Source organism: Ambystoma mexicanum, chromosome 11 (genome assembly GCF_040938575.1).
Source record: "Ambystoma mexicanum isolate Mex_15411 chromosome 11, UKY_AmexF1_1, whole genome shotgun sequence".
Classification (NCBI taxonomy): Eukaryota; Metazoa; Chordata; class Amphibia; order Caudata; family Ambystomatidae; genus Ambystoma; species Ambystoma mexicanum.
In genome coordinates, this window is record NC_090934.1 from 1338621314 (window position 1) to 1338640644 (window position 19331).

General features: G+C 44.8%; 1 protein-coding gene across 1 annotated transcript in view; it reads left to right on the forward strand.

Annotated features, from left to right (window-relative positions):
- The window catches only part of UNC13C (unc-13 homolog C), a 1404640-nt gene that overhangs the window by 1157665 nt on the left and 227644 nt on the right, over nt 1-19331 (forward strand). Inside the window, exons 25-26 of the mRNA XM_069624856.1 lie at nt 5121-5209; nt 10759-10908. Coding sequence (XP_069480957.1) covers nt 5121-5209; nt 10759-10908 — 239 coding nt within the window. The remainder of the gene's footprint in view (nt 1-5120; nt 5210-10758; nt 10909-19331) is intronic.

Sequence of the window (19331 nt, forward strand, 5' to 3'; positions counted from 1 at the left end):
TTCTGTTTAGTTTTGATTCATGTCTTACATTGTGTCAACATATATATGTATATATATATGACAAGGTTACTTTTTTTACTTGGGTCCTGTGTTGGTAGTTTGGTTCCTTCCACTATTTAGAGGTACTCCTCACCTTTCATAGGTGGGACTAGACCCTTGGGAATATCTTGCTTTATTTTTTCCTCCCATCCCTTCCCAAAATGGGAAACATGCTTTTGTGTTCCCCCATCTCCAGGCTCTCAGCCACAGGACATGCAAGAGACAACCCATTCAAAGGGACATGTCCCCATCCTACCCTGACTTGCAGGAATCCTGCTGACGACCACAAAGGCAGATAAGAGACTGGAAAATCAATGCAAAGCCGCAACCTAGCTGGGAGCGAGCAGCTTGGGTGCTGACTGCCAAGGATACTCCAAGTGGGGAGAATGAAAGATGCTGGGGTGGAATTGAGCAACGGAAGGGAGAGCAGAATCAGGACTATTCTGGACCTCACCCAGGGCATAGGATGTCCTTTGTAGACCACATTGCTCTGGCTATCTCCAGCCATCAAGGAGAGTGCTGACCTTCACTCTATGAAAATGAGCATGAGTTGTGGCAGACTATTTTTGAGCATAAGCAACCTTCTTCAATTATGATATGTATGTGATAACTTCCAAATATTAGTGCTGGTTTGAAAGGATTGGTTTCCGTTTGGCACCACTCTGTATATCGCAAACACTACATTGGAAGCACCATCCAGCTTCTCTATAATATCACTCGTAGACTACAAATGCAAATGCTTCCCACTGTCCCAGGTAATAAATATTCATCGTGTCCGTTACCTTTCCCATGGGCCCCATGTGTTAGTAATAATATCTTGGAATGAAAATTGTTATAAATGGGTGAATAACGGGGTGCACAGGGGAGTATATGAGGAAGCAGTTGAGTGACTGTATAAGTGTTAGGAAGGCCATGCGATTGAAAAAATTAATTGAAAACTAATATTAGTTTGAAAATACAAAATCAAAGTCAAACTCCCTCAGTGTCAGTCGCTTCTCCAAGCAACGAGTTGGTGGAAGATCACTCTCTTCGGCTGGGACCTCTCTCTGGAACAGCCTTGCTGCCTCCCTGAAACTCGAGGAGCACCATCTCCGGTTCCGGAAGCACCTCAAAACCTTCCCCTTTGACTCTGCTTTCTCTCCCCCTCTCTCCTGCTGATTTTCTGACTGGAAGTACTCGGGTTACCTGGCCACCCTTTCTGATCTCTGGCTGAGGCCTGTCAATTTGCCCACTTGCACTGCCTCCCTGGCAACCCCTGCAACTGGGGACCGTTATGTATCCCTACAGTCCCCCACTAGCACTTTTGTCTGCACTTCCTTGCACTTGCCACCAGCTTGCTGTTATTTATTCTTATTTATTCCACTTTTTCCCATCTACTTCATTTTCCCCTCTCCCTTCCCCCGTGCACGTTTCCTTGTCCCCCTTCCCATGCACTTGCACGATCTGAATGACACTTGGCCTAGTAGGATCGTTGTCTGTCTTCCCCTTGTCCCCCCCCTTGCCTCGTCGCGCCTTGAAACACTTGTGTATAGGCGTGTTATAAACATCATATATCTTAGATTCATTGTATTTATGTATGCATTTAATTATGTATTAATTTATTTATTTATGTATTACATTTACATAACGCCCAAATCCAGAGTAAAACACGGAAGCGGTACATGGGTGAGACATTAGTCATGTTTGTTAAACAGCCAGGTTTTTACATGTTTTTAAGGTAGGGTAGGATCACTGGTTTTTGATGTGTGGTGGGAAAGAGTTCCAGAGAGAGGGTGCTGTAACACAGAAACTAGCACCTCCGGCTCTCTTGCTTTTGCAAGGGGTGAGCAAAAAGAGGCGGGTGGATGATCTTATAGTGTGAATGTGAGGTTTCTGGGCAATGCTGTTGTTGAGGTATTCGGCCGACTATATTTGTGCCAAAGTCAAGGTTTTGAAGTCAATGCAGGCTTTGATGAATAACCAGTGCACCTCACGCCTGGTGGCTGAGATGTGGTCTGATGGGCATAAGCCCAAGGCTGCACACAGGGCTTTGTTCTGGAGGAGTTGAAGTTTGGAAAGGTTGGATGCTGAGGTGCCCATGAGAAGAGCATTGCAGTAGTCCAATTTGCTGATTATAAGTGTTCTTGCAAGCATGAGGCAGTTGCTTGGAGTGAGAAATTGTCTACTCAGGGAAATGAGCTTAACAGTGTAAGCAGTGGATGTTGCTAGGGTATTGACGTGTCTGGACATGTTCAGATCGGCCTCCAGGTGAACCGCTAAGGTTTAGACATGCTTCAGGATGGGTATGATAGAGCAGTCAATGGTGAGGAAGGAGAAGGCCCTGTCGAGGTTTTTGAGGTGGAAGGGGGACACTACTATGAGAAGCTCTATTTTTTCGTCATTGAGGCAGAGATTGTGAGAAGCCATCCAGCTTTAGATAGAACTATACATATTGTTTATGCTAATAGAGTCAGAAGTATGGTTGCCTGTTAAGGGGATGAGGATTTGTGTGTTGTCTGGAAAATGGGTGTAAATACCCCTGAGGGAGACCAGAAGATCGAATAGGTGCTTTATATAGATATTGTAATGGGTTGGTGAGAGACAGAAGCCTTGGGGAATGCCAAGGAGAACTGAGATGGGATCAGCTGTTGAGTCTGTGATGAAGATTCTTGAGGGGTGGTCACTTAGGAAGGATTTGATCCAGGTAGCGGCTTCAGGGGAGAAATGGAAGTGAGAAGTGAGGTGATGGCAGAAGATATTGTGGTCCACTAGGTTGAACACTGTGGAGCGGTCAAGTAAGAGGAAAATGACCAGTTTGCCTGAGTCGTGGAAAGTGTCTATTTAGATTCTTAAGTCAAGCAAGGTTGTTTTGGTGCTGTGTTTTGGGCAGAAGCCAGATTGTCTTACTCCTAACAGGTGGTGCTCTTCTAGGAAAGGTTGGACTTGGGAGTTGGCCATGCGGTCAGTATTTTTAGCAGGGAGGGTACTCTAGTGATGGGGTGGTAGTTTGTCGGTAGAGTTGGGTCGAGGGATGGTTTCTTGAGGAACGGTGTGACCCAAGGTGATTTGATGCTGGTGGGAACTTTATTTGATGAGAAGGAGATGTTGATGAAATCTGTAATGATGGGTGTTAAGACAGGGGTGCATAACTTAACTATAAGTGCTGGGCACGAGTCTCATTTGCAGTTGGAGGATTTCAACGGTTGGATAGTTTCCAGAGCCTTCGCTTGGGATACTTGAGAGAACATGAAGGGTGGGATTGAATGGGGTATGGAGAAGGCTGGGAGCATCTAATCTGTCGGAGGGGCAAGTTTGGTTGCCAGCTTTGTTTTTTTCTTTGTGTTTTTCCCGTAATGAGTCCATTTTGTTTGTGAAGGCGGCTTGGATGGTGGAACACCATGCTTTGTCTTCCCACAATGGGGTACTAGTGGGGGATGGGTTTCTAGTTCGCTCAGAATGGCAAAGATTTATTTTGTGTTGGAGCTGGCTGGCATTGGCGATTCTGGAGTCATAGGAGTTGACTGTGTGCGTGACAGCAGGTTTTTTGTAATTTTTTGTGGCGATTGAGAGATTATCACTGTTGGCGAGGGTGAGATGTTTCCTACAAAGATGGTTGAGAGCTCTTTTATTTTACGGAGTGTGACAAGCTCATCAGAGACCAAATATTGTGGGTTTGTGTGGCTTGGGTATTTTGGCTTTCTACATTCTCAGCGCACAGGCACACAACCACCCACCCGGAACATTCAAAAACTCACATTACATCACTTCTCATTCACCCACCAGTCACTCACACCTTCTCTTACATCCACTCATGACATTCTCAACACAGGCATTCACCCACCCTTCATACATATACATACATCTGACACGTACTTCACGCATGCAAAACACACAAAATATTAACAAAAAAAAGCCTTTTTACCTTTTGCTTGCCGGTTCGGCCTGTCCTTCCAGGCCCCCTCAGCTCCTCCATGCCGCTCAGAAACAGGAACCAGGAAGATGTGAGAGCCTCCTGGTTCCTGTATGTGAGCTGCAAGGAAGCGAAGGGAGAAGGGTTTGGAGGTGAACGTGGCATGTGCCAAATGTCACGGTCAGCTCCAACCACTAGTGAGTGCCTCCCCTGCTCAGCCTTCACCCAGGGACCTGCCAGGCTTGGTGTTGCGGGGCCCCCCGGAGGGCCCACTACAACAGGAGCACCCGTTCTAACTTTTGCAAAAATGTATTTTTTTAATGCATTTTTTTAAGTTGGGGTTGTGACTGTCAAATTACATACATGCCCACTCCCTGGCCCTCCCCGCCCAAAACACTCCTGGGTTCTCTTTGAGTGAGCTTTCTCAAGCCTTTCCGTCAAACTTTGTATGGTATGGTATTGTTTATTTATATAGCACCTATAGACAGGCAAGTGTTTCAAAGCACTCAAGGAGGGTGGGAACATGGGGAAAATCAGTTGCTTAGAGCCCTTGTACTCAAAATGGCTCCCAGGTTGTTTTTTTTCTAAGCATTCTCCTGACAGCTAAGCGTTAAATTGGTGCTGTAAACACAGTACTGGTGTAATAAAACTGTCTTAACAAAGTCTCCCTTTTGCCACTTGCTTTACAAGCAGTGCGTGTGTCCTTCACTGAAGTCCTGTTAACAACTAGCACGAGAAAAGCCAACAGTTTCGGTTTGTGTACAGGCATTAGATAGGCATTTGCCAGGCACTTCACTGCCATGCTACGCCCAGGTACGTGCACCATTTTCAAGCTGCTACTATTAATGGCCAGTTCATACCATTATGGCAATTCCTGACAAATACCATTCCTATATCTACACAAAAGCCAACACTGTTGGCAATGCACATTGTTTTTAAACTTGCCTCCATGTTAGATCTTTCTTTATAGGAGAGGTCAAAATGTAGGGTCTCTGTGCGCCAAATGGCCGTGGTTAGGCTGCCATATTGTTCTGTTTCGATGCATTTGAGATGCAGAACCTTAGTGGTGAGGTAAAACGCTGCTATTTTCTCAACACTTTCTTCTCTGACTTAATTGTCATAAGTATTTTGATAATGTTTTGTGCAGATGTTTCACAATTGCCTGGTGTTAACCAGTGTGTTGTCTTCACAGCTGGACCCCGAGGCTAGTGTCCTCCTTAAAGAGCTGCAGGTTAAACTCAATGGCGTGCTGGATGAGCTGAGCTGCACGTTTGGCGCGAGGTAAGGCCGCTATCCAATCTTTAGATGGGACTTTAGAGGACGCGCGTTCCAGTTTGCCCTGATGACCTTGATATGTATGTTTTTTGAATCCTTGAGAAGGTCACCGCTCCCTGTTTTGAGCATGCCCGAATTTGCATGTTTTGTGGGTATGTGTTGGCGGAGATTGGGATGTCAGTTCACATTCTGCATTGTGAGTGCTCTCTGTTCTGAGAAAGGTCTTTTTCGTACATTTTTATCAGTGGAGCATTCCGTAAACTACTGTTTCATCTAACTTTCCTGTTAGAATAAGTGTCCTTAGATTTCTCCTTCCTGTAGGTGTTATGCAAAACGTGGCGTGCTTGAGGAAGCCAGCATGCCAGCCTTCACATTCACTTAGGATTCGGGGTTTATTGTTTTGATCTTGGTGTCAACTAGTTTTACATCAACAGCACCATCTGTATAAATTATCTAGCAATAGATGAAGGAAATATGAATTGTTTGATCAGTTATCAGCTCCCCTGGAGTTGGCGCAAACCAATCTTAAAACCAGGGACCAGATTACAGAAACTTTTTAAATTAAAAATCCATTACACCTTGACAAGTGCAGTTTGGCATATTAAAAGCACCAGGGCAAAAATTGCCCTAGTGCAAATAAGATTCATTTTCACTACATTTGTGCAACAGGGCAAAGTGTGCACGGTATTAGCACAAGGGCAAAGTGTGCCCTACTTTTTAAAACGCTGGGACACATTAAAAAACCATTGCACTTTGACAAATCAGTTTGGCATATTAAAAGCAGCAGGGCCAAAATTGACCTAGTGCTAAAAAAGATACATTTTTGTTGCATTTTTTCATCAGGGCAAAGGTTGGCCTAGTGTGAATACCATTTTGTATTAGCACTAGGGCAAACTTTGCCCTGGTGCAAAAATGTAGTGAAAATGAATCTTTTTTGCACTAAGGCAATGTTTGCCCTGGTGCTTTTAATATGCCAAACTGCACTTGTCAAGGTGTAATGGATGTTTAATTTGTCCCAGTGTTTTTAACCTTTGCCCTAGTGCTAATACCGTGCAAACATTGCACTTGCACCGGTGCAAAGTTTCTGTAATCTGGCCCCAGAAATGTGAGCTGTAGCCTTCCGTATGAGCCACGTTCCATGCCTGCCTCCGTCCCTCCCACGGACTGCCATTTTTTCTTTGGACAGCCCTCTGCCCAAGTCTGCTGTCCCCCTCACACTGCCACTCCCACTGTCGACAAATCCCCCCCTACAACCTTCTTTCATATACCTGCCTGCATCCATCGTGGCTCTGCATCGCTGCCACTGACCTCACCCACATGGAAATAGTAAATGGATAGCATATTCCTATACTGGGCCCATTCGGCCATTTTGTTTTGTAGTTTTGTATGAAAAACAGGCATGTAAGATTCATGAAAAGCTTGCTTCCCATGAAAAGAAATCTTTAAAAAAATATATTAACACACCAACTTGAAGGGTTAAGCGCCACCATCTGGGGCAGGTTTGACAGTAACGGTGTTGAGCCTTCCCCATGACCCAAGCCATCACCACCAAAGCCCACCCCAGATCGAAGTACTTAATACTTAATTCTTGAACAGTGCCAGTCAAACATAGTAGATGAAGTTTGCAGTAGTGAATATAATCTATCAAATCACATTTTTACTGCTTTTGCAAACGGGGTTGGAGTGTTTGCTGTGGCTCCATAATGTGTATTGCATAATGAGTATGGCAAAGGAAGACATTAAGAGGCTTACTGCTCAGGATAGAAAAGGGAGAAAAACTGTTTTTCTATTAATTTTACTGTGAGCGTTCAAATGTGAAGAGTGAAGAGTGGAACACAGCTTTTTACTACAGGGTGCAAAACAGAAAAGTAATGGTTGGAAGGTTTTGAATTGATCCTAACCTCGAACAATTCTCTTGGTGACCACCCAGCCCATCATTGTCAGTCTTCCATGCCAGTACAGAAGGGGAAGACCACATTCAAATCAGGCTTGGTCCCGCCCCAAAAGAGGCAGTCATTGCCAGACTTCTAAGTAAAATATCTTTTGCTTAAGGACCAAAAGAAGCTCCAGACGTGTTTCAGCCTCACTGGGCATCTCTTCCTCTGGACCATCAACAATACCATTTGTATTTCTGTTTAGACCTTCTGTCATACCTTTATCTTAAAATAAAAACCCTCACCCGATTACCTGAGGCTTCCTGGCTTAAAGGATACAGAGTGATACAATACATATACAACACTTTAAATAAATGAATAACTAAACGCATAAATATCAATTCGTTTGGTAGATTTGTGCCCAACTTTGAACATTAATCCCACCAATGGTTAGAGTAGCCAGGAAACATCCCAAAGTTAGCTGAATGTTCAGCTAAATGTTAGCTGCTTTGTTGTTTGAAAGCCGGAGTTCCTATGTTTCTAGTCTGGACCATCCTATCGGTTGTTTGAAAGTAGTACTTCCCTTAATCCCACTCTGCCCGGCCCACGAGGAAGTGCTTGCTTTCTTTCCTGATGAAATTCCTTACCCTCCCCTGCTTCCAGTTCCACCGCTGTATTTGATAGTGTATACACTATCTTGCAGAGGTGATGCAGGTGTGCATTTTACATAGATGTCATTTCTCAGATCACAAGCATTTTTAGTAAAGACGTTTACAGCCCATTAACCCTTGACAGTAAGACTACTCGCATTCTTCCTGGGTAACCCATCTCATTCCATGCTCTTCGCCGCTTGGAGAAGACGGCTTGGAAACGGCTTGCCAGGGGAGACAACACAATACAATGAGTAACCTGCGTAACGATGGCCCGCTTTTGTCTGGCTATGGGCACTGTTGACCCATGCCAACCCTGGTTTTAGAGATGGCAACGTCACGTGGAAAGCAGATTGATAGTGCAATTCATTGGCAGGGTTCTGTCACTTTCCCATTCCTGGTCAGGGCTATTTTCACACACCAGGATTTAGTAAAGAAGTTTCTTTTTCATCTCTGTTATCCATTCACAATATACACTGCCACTATAGAGTCTTTGCGGGCTTACATGTTTGTGAGCTTGTGTGGAAGAGGGGCTGGTAGTGTTCCGGAAGGTGCAATGCAGGCAAATTATGAGTGGGGCCGTTTTTTTTTTTTTTTTTTTTAAACCGGACTATAGTTCACTAAATATCAAAGATAATTATGTTATGAATTAACTACATTAAGCACATCGGGAGGATGGCTGAGGGGCAACGTGCTCGCCTTGGAAGCAAGACGACAAGGAGCACTACAGGTTCGATCCCCGGGTCTGTGCTTAGAAGCCTCCGGGTATTAAGCACGTTATAAATAACCTATCATATCATATCATTGCATTCAATAAATAGGATCTTAAAGTATGGGCATTATTATGAAAGCTGGGCACTGGGGCACACCACTCCAACTGTGCGCCCATCACATGCGTGCTTGGCACTCACAAGCAATGGGAATTATCACAAAATTGCAAGGTTTCAATTTCAGTCCTTTAAGAATTCCCCAGTGACTGCAGTGATCGCCTTCCATTATTCGTGATGCCGACTGGCGAAATAAAAGATACCTAGGAGTCCGACTGCTAATCCAAAGGACAGACTGACAGAGACAGACACATCCCGGCTTGCAGAGCTTATAATTCATAGATGCCCTGGCCCTCAAGCCCCAGATTCTGCAGGTGGGCAGGAATGCACCAGGCCCTTTCAACTTTTTCTGGTAAATTGATCTCGAGCCTCGGGGCCCACAAGCCTCTCATCATCTGTTCGCCATGTTGGCAGTATTATTACATGACAAAGTACTTCTTTAATTCAGTAGATGAAATGTGTGCTTTGCAGCTCGCACGTTGCAGCCTGCCACTCCAGGTGCCTTCAGGCCATGACCTCTCTTGAGTATCAGCCGTGTTCTGCTACATTAGCATTGTGCTGGCAACTAGCTTAATCGTTTTTCAGTGGACATTTTGGGCCTAATTTACAAAGTATTTTTCAATAGGATTTTCCCATTACAAGACGCTTTAACAATCAGGCCCCTGGTGATATAGCTGCCCACTGGCTGCCTGTCCCGTGTCAACCTGCACCTATTAAAGCCGTCCCAGCATTCTTTTGATCGCCTTTATGATCTATGGTCTTTGCAAGGGCCCCAGACTGGCTTTCCCAGATAGGGAAAGGGAGACTCCAAACATCATTCTGACTGAGCCCCCCACAAACCCCACATCTTAAGTCGGCACGCGTGTGTGCAGATGTTGTCTGCCCAAGACCGGTCCCCTTTATGAATTCACCAGACCACAGAACGTGTCCCTTTCTTAAACTTGCATGTGCGCCCTTTTTTTTGGCAGTAATGGAATTACCGCCATTTTTTACCACATCGCTGAGCTATTCGTTTGGCCTTGAAATTGAGGATTTTCCTCCAGCATCACGCTGGAGGAACATCCGCCACTGTAAGGCAGAATTGCTGCAGAAGCGGTAACGGTAAATGAGTTTGTCAGTAATTTAGACAACTTACCACTAAATTACCACGAGACGCGTAATGATGCCCATATTCCGTTAAATCAGGCTCTCCACATCTGTCCCTAGTGAGTGCTGTGCTACTAAGAACTTTTTTTTTTTAATCATGTGTATACCGCAGTAAAAGCCTTGTTATCCTGCATCATTGGTAACGCAGTGCCAAATAAGCAGATGCCTGACAAGCCAGTGTTGGTTATGCGGGTGGCAGAGATCTGGAGAAAGGGGGGAAATGGCCTGATGCTAAAGTTTCCTGTGCTTTTGCTCTCTTTACCGACACTGGCCCTGATTCCGAGTCGGGCGGTAGGGGATACCGGGCACCGGTAAGGAGACCGGTGCCGGTAATCCCCTACCGCCTGATTCCGAGGTCCCCTAACAGGAACCGTAAGGGACGTGTGGTCGGACCACACGTTCCTTAGGTCCCGTTAGGGGACCAGGGCGCAAATAACGGGCTTGCCATTCGGGGGCCCGTTATTTGCGCCCTCCCCATTCCCATGGAGCCCTATGGGGGCTCAAATGGGAATGGGGAATGGTTTGTTCAATGGGGACTTACCGGTCCCTCCAGGGTCGGAATGGACCGGTAAGTCCCCATTGAACAACACCGGACTCGGTCGCGCTATTGGTGGCAGTCATGGCGCAAATAGCGCCATGACTACCACCAATCTCGGAATGAGGCCCACTGTCTAGTAGGAGGTCGGTTAGCCATCAAAGTCAAGCCTAGATTTGTTCAATTAAGAGCAGCCTGAATTACAGGTTAATATTGTTCCAGGTGAATACGGTGCCGAATAGCAAACCATGGACTGTATACTGTTACTTGCGGTCCTTGTTAAAGGGCTTAATTCTATCCGTCTTCTCATTATTGTAAGCTCTCCTTACAGTAAGGGGGAATGGCTGGTATGAACAGCGACGTCTCTTATTCACCAGTGAATTTGTTAAGTCACACTCCCTGCACGATGCACCGTCTCGTCCTGATCTTTCAGGAACATGTCTGCGAAAGGTTTTTTAATCTGCTATTTTTATGGCATTGCACATGCGTTCACACGTTTTATTTCACAACTCCCTCTTCTCAGTTTCCAGGGGGTGATAGAAGAATGCGTCAGGCAGATGAGCTTTGAACTTAATCAAATGCGAGGAAACGGAAACGCCTCAACCAACAGGAACAACGCCGCCATGGACGCGGAAATCGCACTCAGGCCGCTCATGGACTTCCTCGACAAAACGTAAGCATGGGAGAAGGAATAACACACAACACGCTATGTGCTGGCCTGTGGCCCAGCAATGTTCCGTGGGATCATGAATGGACTCACACTGGAGTTAAGACGGTTTGGTACCACAGCCCACCATGGCTAGTGTCCAAACACCTACCTATCCTTAAATGTTGTTGGTCAGCTCTGCTGCCTTCGCACTAGGCATTGCATCAGTTTATCCCATCATATGTTGAATTAGTGCAGAACTGGGAATGCCGAAATGTCAGCAATATTATACACCCATCCATCATGTTTATCATCATTTTCTTCGACAAATGTATACATGTATACAAGAAACACTATGACCTCTTCTTATGTCAGCTGTCACAATGACAATGGAAAAGAGATGATGACTGGAAGGTATAGAATTAATCTCAACCTATAGCAGTCACGCTGCCAAGCCATCACAGAAGGGGGAAAGACCATTTGCAATGACGACGGCGAGATTTAGTATTAGGGATAGGGATGAGAGTGTCTCAGGGCTTTAAGTGGGCCGGGGCTAGCAGGCCCATCCCCTGATAGTCTCTGAAATGGGCTGCCGTGTCTCACTCCAACTAGGCACGCTGACTTCTTAGTCAGCCGTTTAGCCGAGCACTGCACTGTTTCACGGCTGCCTGCAGGTGCCCTGTAACATAGCAGCGCTTTGACTAAACATGTTGCGTGATGTCTCTTTACTCAGAAACAGGAGGAGGGCTGTGTTGGCAGGTCTCGACTTTTGTTTCTGAGTAAAGAGCTAACATGCAATAGGAAGCCCACTAACCGTGCTTGGTTAAAGGGCTTCCACTGTGTGATAGCTCTTTACTCAGAAACAAAAGGAGAGGCTGGCCAACCCAGCCCTCCTCCTCTTTCATTAAAAAGAGACATCACGCAGAAGTTAGGTCATTGTCTTCAAGGAGCCATGTGGTTAAAGGGTTGTCTGGGAGGGTCAGCGACCACTGCAGGCATTTCTTTAACCACGGCTACTTGAATGCAAGAGCTGGGGGTTCGGGGGGCTCTTAGTGGGGGGCGTGGCCTAAGCACTCATATGCAGGCCACGCCCCCTCACGAGAGCTCCCCAACCCCCTTCAATTTACCACCCCACTTAAAGTGCTGGAGTGCCTATATTGCCTCCTTAGTTTAAGATGAGATCAGACATTTCTGACAGCATGGTGATGTAGTGCAGGGAGAGTGTCTGATGTATAGAAGACATTTGGCCTCTAAATAAATCTCTGCAACTTCTTTGTTTCCTATGTGGTTTGATAAAGACGACGGGCTTGTGGAAGGACTGCCCATCAGTAGGTGGAATGAGGAAGGGAGGAAGTAACAGAAAGAGATGGGAACGGCTTTTGGTATCTAGATCTTGTTGTCTGGTGTTCCTTGGGTGCTTAAATTCATAGATAAAGATTGTTTGTTTTTATCTAGTTACATATTTTTCATATTTTTAAAATGTTGATGTTTTTGGTTCAGTTTCCCTTTAACTTGTAATTTGATAAGGAGCCAGATGCTCCCTCTGATTTCAACCCTGTGGGGCATATAGGTCATGCTAAAATCAACCTATGCTTGTTTACAAAAGACAGACAAGGGGGTCCAGAAAGATTCGGAATGGCCATTAGGGCAATATAGGAATACCTGAAGAGTGCGGGGAGGTTTTTTGGACTAATGTGGGTAACGTTAATGACTGTGCAGATGATAGTATTAACCAGTGTTACCTCATAATTTCCAACATGACCCATTCCAATCCATTTATATTTCTATATATTTCTAGAGCGCCAAAGCCCATAGGCATCCAGGTGCTGCATGGAACAAGGACAAACTGACAAATCAGTAAGGCTACAAACAGAGAGGTCAGGGCCTTGCCTAGGCAAATAATATCGATTTTCAAAAGTTTTCTGAGATGATTTTCTTCCCCCCTTAGCGACTCAGGGAGCTCATTCCAGGCCTGTGCCTTCAGAATGGGAAAAGACCGGCCATTGCCCCAGGTTCTCTTGAATCGGTGGATCCTTAATCTACAGGCATCATATGATCACAGACTTCTGCCTAGTCTATAAAATTCCAGTTTCTCCTTTAGATAATATGGAGTAGCACCAAATAGGCGCTTATGACCCAGCGCGAGTATCTTGAATTGAACTCTGGCCGACACAGGGAGCCAATGGAGCTCCATGCGGCCTTAGATACCGGGTCTGTGTGTGCAATATTGCACATTATGCATACTGCATCATTTTGAAGCATCTGAAGCTTATTCATGCATTCCTTGCTTGCTCCTCATAGCAAGGAGTTGCAATAAATGTGGCAGAATAATGGCTCGAACCAACTTTTCATGTTTTTTCTTTGAGGTGCTCATCCAGTCCTGTTTTTTTCTTTGCATTCTGAGACTTGTAGTTCCACTTTTCCCATTATACAACTCAGACTACAAGTGCCTGAATGTAATGAAAAAACAGGACTGGACAAGCACCTACAGATTGAAATGGGTCATGTTGTCAAGTATTTCACTGACCTAATATGATATAATATGATCTGACATAACATGCTTTTAAGACATAATTTGATACAAAAGAAATCTACCTCCATGCTCTACTCAGTTTCTCAAGCAAAATCTCAAATACCTATTTGCAAATGTGGGATGCCTAGTTTTTGGTGACCCTGCACTTTTTTGTTCCTTGTCAGTCCGATCATGGGACTAGATCAGTGATTTGCAACCCATAGCTCTCCCAATGTTTTGGACTTCGACTCCCAGGATCCCTCAGCATCGACTATGGTAGCTTGGGCTGATGGGAGCTGTAGTCCAAAATATCTGCAGAGCCAAAGGTTGCAGACCCCTAGTTTAGATAATGTATGTGGTAGGCACTTGAGGATGAAGAACACATTGAGTGATCATGTTGCCAATGTGGTGGAGTGTGGAATAAGGAAGAGAATATAGTGCTTTTGGTGGTGGTGGTGGTAGCAGGTGCTACAGAACCCAATGTGATGAATCCTATGGAGTCCTCATGAAATCCCTATCTAAAGTCTCCTCTCAGGTGGCCAGGGAAAGGCACACACTCCTGATCCTGGCCCTGGGGGAGGTGTTAGCTGGGAGGATCACCAAGGAGGAGAAGGGGCCCACCGAAACAGGAGTATTTAATCGGATTAGACGCATTATTTATCTATGTCCAGGAAGGGAAAGCTGTTAATGCCAGTAGGTGTAATGTCATGTTGCCAAAGAAAGCAGGTGTTCCCTAAAGCTAATTATAGCCATGTGAATGAAGACAATTGTAGCCGGTCATGTATTAAGGGTATAAAAAGCCCTTACCAAAATGATAACACTCCCAGAAATAGGAAATCATATGAGTCTCAGGAAAAGCTTGTAGAGAAAGCTTGTAGAGAGGTCTTTTAAAACCCACTATCTGAACCTCAAAGAACCTCAGTCCTCTGTAAAACCAAATATACCTTTTTATCCTTAAGCTTAAGAGGAAAAAGGAACTTGATGGGGAAAATAGTATTTAAAGAACTGACTTTTGTGATAGGGGCTTCAAGTCTCAGAATTCCCAGAGTACTGGGACGAAGAAGAGGGCTGCAGAGGCACAGCATTTCAGAGTGCAGCCCATTGGGTTTAATGACCCACACCAGAGGAAGGCTGGGAGGCATAAAAAGCCCCCTCAGGTGCAGGCTCGAGATCAAGATCAAGGTGGAAGATGTTGAGATGGCCGCAGCAGCAGGAGAGTAGTGGTAATAGTAGTGAATGGAAGATTTATTCACTCTCCAAGAAGCAGCAGAATAAATCATGGAAGAGCCAGGGCGCGGGCCCAGAGAGGCAAGACAAGCTCATGCCGGTCCTCAGAAAGGCATGTGCCTTAAGATTTTGGTGGGAGAGGATGCTCAGCAGAAAGCGCACCTAATTGTTACTTTCCCCAAAGAGAGGCGTTCAGCAGTGGCAGGTGAGAACTTGGATGCCAGGGAGACTATAGCTGCAGAGGTCGTGCAGCAGAAAGCACCCCTGGTTGTTTTTTCCACAACGTGCAGCGTTCAGCAGTGGCAGGCGAGCACCCCATCGCTGGAGCCGCAAGGGCTCTGAGATGTGGGAAGCCATGCTGGAAAGGTTGCCGGGCAGCGCCAGAGAAGTGAATGAGATGGGCTAGGAGCAGCAAGATACCCTGACCCGTACGCCACAGGTGACTTAATTGTTGATTTGTGACCCCGGAGCGTTGTGTGGTTACTCGTTGCCTGAGCCCAGACTCATTATTGAATATCAACCTGATGTAAAACAGATTACTGACTCTAACATATACCAAGCTGATATGAACAAAAGCAGTTGGCAGACAGAAACTCCAAAGATACCATCTGAAGGATGTGATTGCTATATAGTGGGTGAGTAGTAAAGGCAACCACCTAAACAGGCAATATTTAATGAAGGGAACCCTGTCTTGCATATGGCAAACACTCAGGTGTACTAAATAGCACCAGTGTGATTCTTGTGTCCCCTGAAGAGAATCCTAACTCTAATGTTGGGAAGCAGAAGCAGAAGACATTGGTAAAACGTTTGAAGTTGATCCTTACCACAGAAGTACTTAGTGATAGTAGTTGCGACTTGCAAGGGAGTACACCAGGTCCTGGAGCGTTGTACCATTTCTTTCTGTTTGGGCAGGAGAGTATACCCATACCATGAATTGCAGTGGTTTGTCTTGGCTGGCAGGAGAGTATACCAGGCCGAGAGCCATTGGTAGCCATTAGTTCTCTTCTGTGAAGAATAAACCAGAACAAAGTGTTGTAGAAGTCATAAACCTGGCATGAGAGTTTACCAGATAAAAGCTCATAGTGTATTTTGGTGGGGTAAAGCTTATGACAAAGTTGACGTGTTGCCAAAACAGCTTTATAATAACATTTGTTTTGAAGCTTTGTTTGCTGTTGTTAAACTGCCATATACATATCATTCCTTATTGATTTGATGTGTATAGTAGTGTGAGGGACAGAAACCTTTTGTTGGAGTGGTTTCCTTTAGTTTGTGTTAGGCAGGGAAATCCTCATCAGGGTAGGGTTAGTGAGGCATTTATATAACCTGTTTATTAATGAAATGGCATTTGTTGAAAAACTGTCATCAAGTTGTCCATCTCACATTTTGACCGCTCAAAGCAAGCTCAAAACGCATTGAACGCAGAGTGATAAAGCCCACTGCTTCACTGCCCCAATGTATAGACAGTCACAGAGGTACAGACATTGCAATTTCCCTTAGAGGGGAATTCCGAAGGAACGCTCTATAGAAATTGGCAAGATATAAAACCATAGGGTTAAGAAAGTATATCTGATTGCAATTTTTCAGTGGGCACCACAGCAATGAGCATTTGCCCCTTTAATAAAGAGATGGATGCCAGTCATTACTAGTGTCATTAAGCAGCCCTCTAATGATATGGCCAGCACATATGTTGTGCATACCCCAGAACCTTATACTTTTCATCCACTGCTCTAGACCGTCACTCTACCATATGTAAAAATGATTAGCTTGTGGCAACATATTTTCGAGCACTGCCATATATGCTACATTGGTACCAGGAGTGTTGTCACGAGGCACAGCTGCCTGACAACCTACCCTAAATGATGGGTGCAGTGAGACGAGAGTGGAGTCTGTAAATCTCTTGGAATGAAGAGGTTGCACACTGCAAAGAAGGAAAGAGCTTTTAATTCACAAATGAACTACACACACACAGACACTGCTCTGTAAATCAACTGATATGAAACTGCATAGCAAGATCAAACGGAAAACATACAATTTCATAATCCTCTACCCCTGCACTTCATGATGCCAAAACACTCCTCCAGAAACTGTCTGGGCTTGGCTTTCTATTGGTGGTCTCTATCTGCCTCACAGAAATCGACATTGCAGTCCAATCTGCAACACTTGCAACTTGCAACACTTGAAATACTTGTGTATGGGCGCATTATTAATGTCATATCATATATTTTCAAGCAACCCTCTGTGACCCATCTGCTGCACCAGCATAGAAGGATCCTGTCTGCACCATGCCTCCTGTCACAGGACAAGTCTATTCCATTCCCTGATCCTGATGGGTCTGACAGCTCTGGCTTGAGAATAGTAATGTACACTGACTGTGAGGTACCAGACCCAACCATGAGATACTCTCCCCATCATTGTGCTCTTTTTGACCCAATTCTGCATTACTTTTCGACCCTGATTCTTAAATCGAGACTCCGATCTTCAAGAAGGGCCTCAAAGAATTGGTCCTCAAGATACCATCTCAGGTTCATATAGTAGAAGAATCAGAACCTTGTACCCTGCCTTTGATGCTAGCCTAAAGCCAGCTCAGCATCAGGACCGTCTCCCATTCAGCCAATTAAGTCATACTTGGATTTTAACCTGGGAACCAATTTAGCTCAACATTGTGCTTTGACAAAGGAGGAACTGACATGTTCTGAGGTGTACCCATGTAGCCACATATGGATATTGCTGAGACTTAACTACCCCCTACATCTGTGTATTCCTTGAAGGTGACCGTAAGACATATAGGGCCTCATTATGAGTCCGGCGGTAGTCGTGCTGGTAAATACTGGCACGGCTGCTGCCAGAGTAATTTTTTTTCTGGAACCCGGCAATGGGGACCTAACGGGTCAAAACAGTCCCGCCGGTCCCGGTAATTCCCTATTGCCTGGCACCGGAAAAAATTACTCCCCATTCCCATTCAAGTCCCATTGGACTCAATGGGAATGGGGAGGCCGGATGCACCGGCACCATTCACCAATGGTGCCTAGTGCATCTGTCAAGGTCTGCGAGCGGGAGCCGTTCTGCCCACCAGGTCAGACCTGGCGGGCGGAAAGGTACCCGCTCACAGACCTTGTAGTTTGCTGGTCCGGTAACAACGGTGCCAGTAGCTTACCGGCAGCGTTGTTACCGGACCGGCAAACTTGTAATGAGGGCCATGGTTACAAAAGTAATCGTAACTGAGACTTGACCGTTTCACAAAAGAACACTAGCATTTACCGTTATAAACAATCTATGTAAATATAAGTGACATTAACGATTTAAACCAGACATTTGAGTCACTCTACTGCTGAAAGGTTGTTCTACATTGCTTCAACATGGTTCCTAAAAGGTGTGTAAAGGTCACCTTATAAAGCGCTGCATGTTTAACTTAGAGGCAGTACCCACTGTCTACTCTAATGTCAGCAGTGCAATCTTGTCAGTCCTTGAGTGAGTCTGCACACCTACTACTAGATAATGTGTAGTGAGTAAGATCTTGCAGGTTTAAGTCAAATAGAAGCAAAGGTGGATGTGGTCTGCCAAAAAGCTCTCCACTCAACGTGATTTTATTCAATATCTGTATACTTTGTTTCTTCATTTCATTTTGGTTCGGATCACTATTCATGTGCAAGTGATGTCTACTCTAAGGCTTTACAGATCAGTGCAAGACATTAATCAATTTTGAGCAAGGGTTGGGCTGTGAATGAAGAATAATTAGCTGCAACTCACTGTTATTAATGAGATGGTAACCTTTTCAGATCTAATAATACACAACAAAACCTTGATCAGTTTGCTATTGCCCATAAATATCTCCAAAGAAAAGGAGAAGAACCTTAGGGATTTGGTCAGGTACACTTCTTCTCTCAAGGAGTAGGCAGGAGGCACCACCACAGGTGTCATATTGTTATCTTCAAGGTGTGAAGATGGTTACTCAGCATGTCATTACAATCCCAGATCTCCAAGAGATTAGGTCGCTGTCTTGGGTCTTCAACAAACTTGTTTATTTCTTTTTTCTCGTCTCTACACTTGCCTCCCATATATTCTAATGAAATCACCTCAAGCATAAAGATGTGCTGTGGCTATTGGCTAAATGGCTATTTTTCCATTGTCAGTCTCTTTCTAGTGTGCATTAGCACATCACGCTTCCCCCTAGCAGATTACAGATCGCAAATGGATGAAAGATACAGGCAAAGATGAGAGGAGTACAAAAGTATTTGCCGAACCAGGATTTAAATGGGAGAGGGCAGCAAATAAGAGCGACTGGCTGATGATTTGACGATCCTGACATCCTCAGTTGTTTGTTGAAGACACCTATTGTGAGGATGTGTACCATAAAGTCTCATTGCTCCCGGGAAAGTTTAAATTGAAGAAGCAAGTCATGTGTTCCCTCGTTACATGAGATAAAATTGATGAACACAAAAATGATGTCCTGATAGACTAGAATTAAACTAAAGCATTTGACACTTTAAAGCTAGAAGGAAATAAAGCCATTTGTTATGGTTCTGAGGACAGCATAAACACATTTCTCATGTTCTATAAACCTTTCATGATTGAATATCATTATTATTAACAGTTCTCTTTCTGAAAGTAAGATGTATGAGCTGGTTGTTTTAGATTAAGACATCCATTTTCATAAATAGAACAGATCAGTTGTTTACAACAGTTGCTCACAGTTATGAACAGCGAAAGAGTC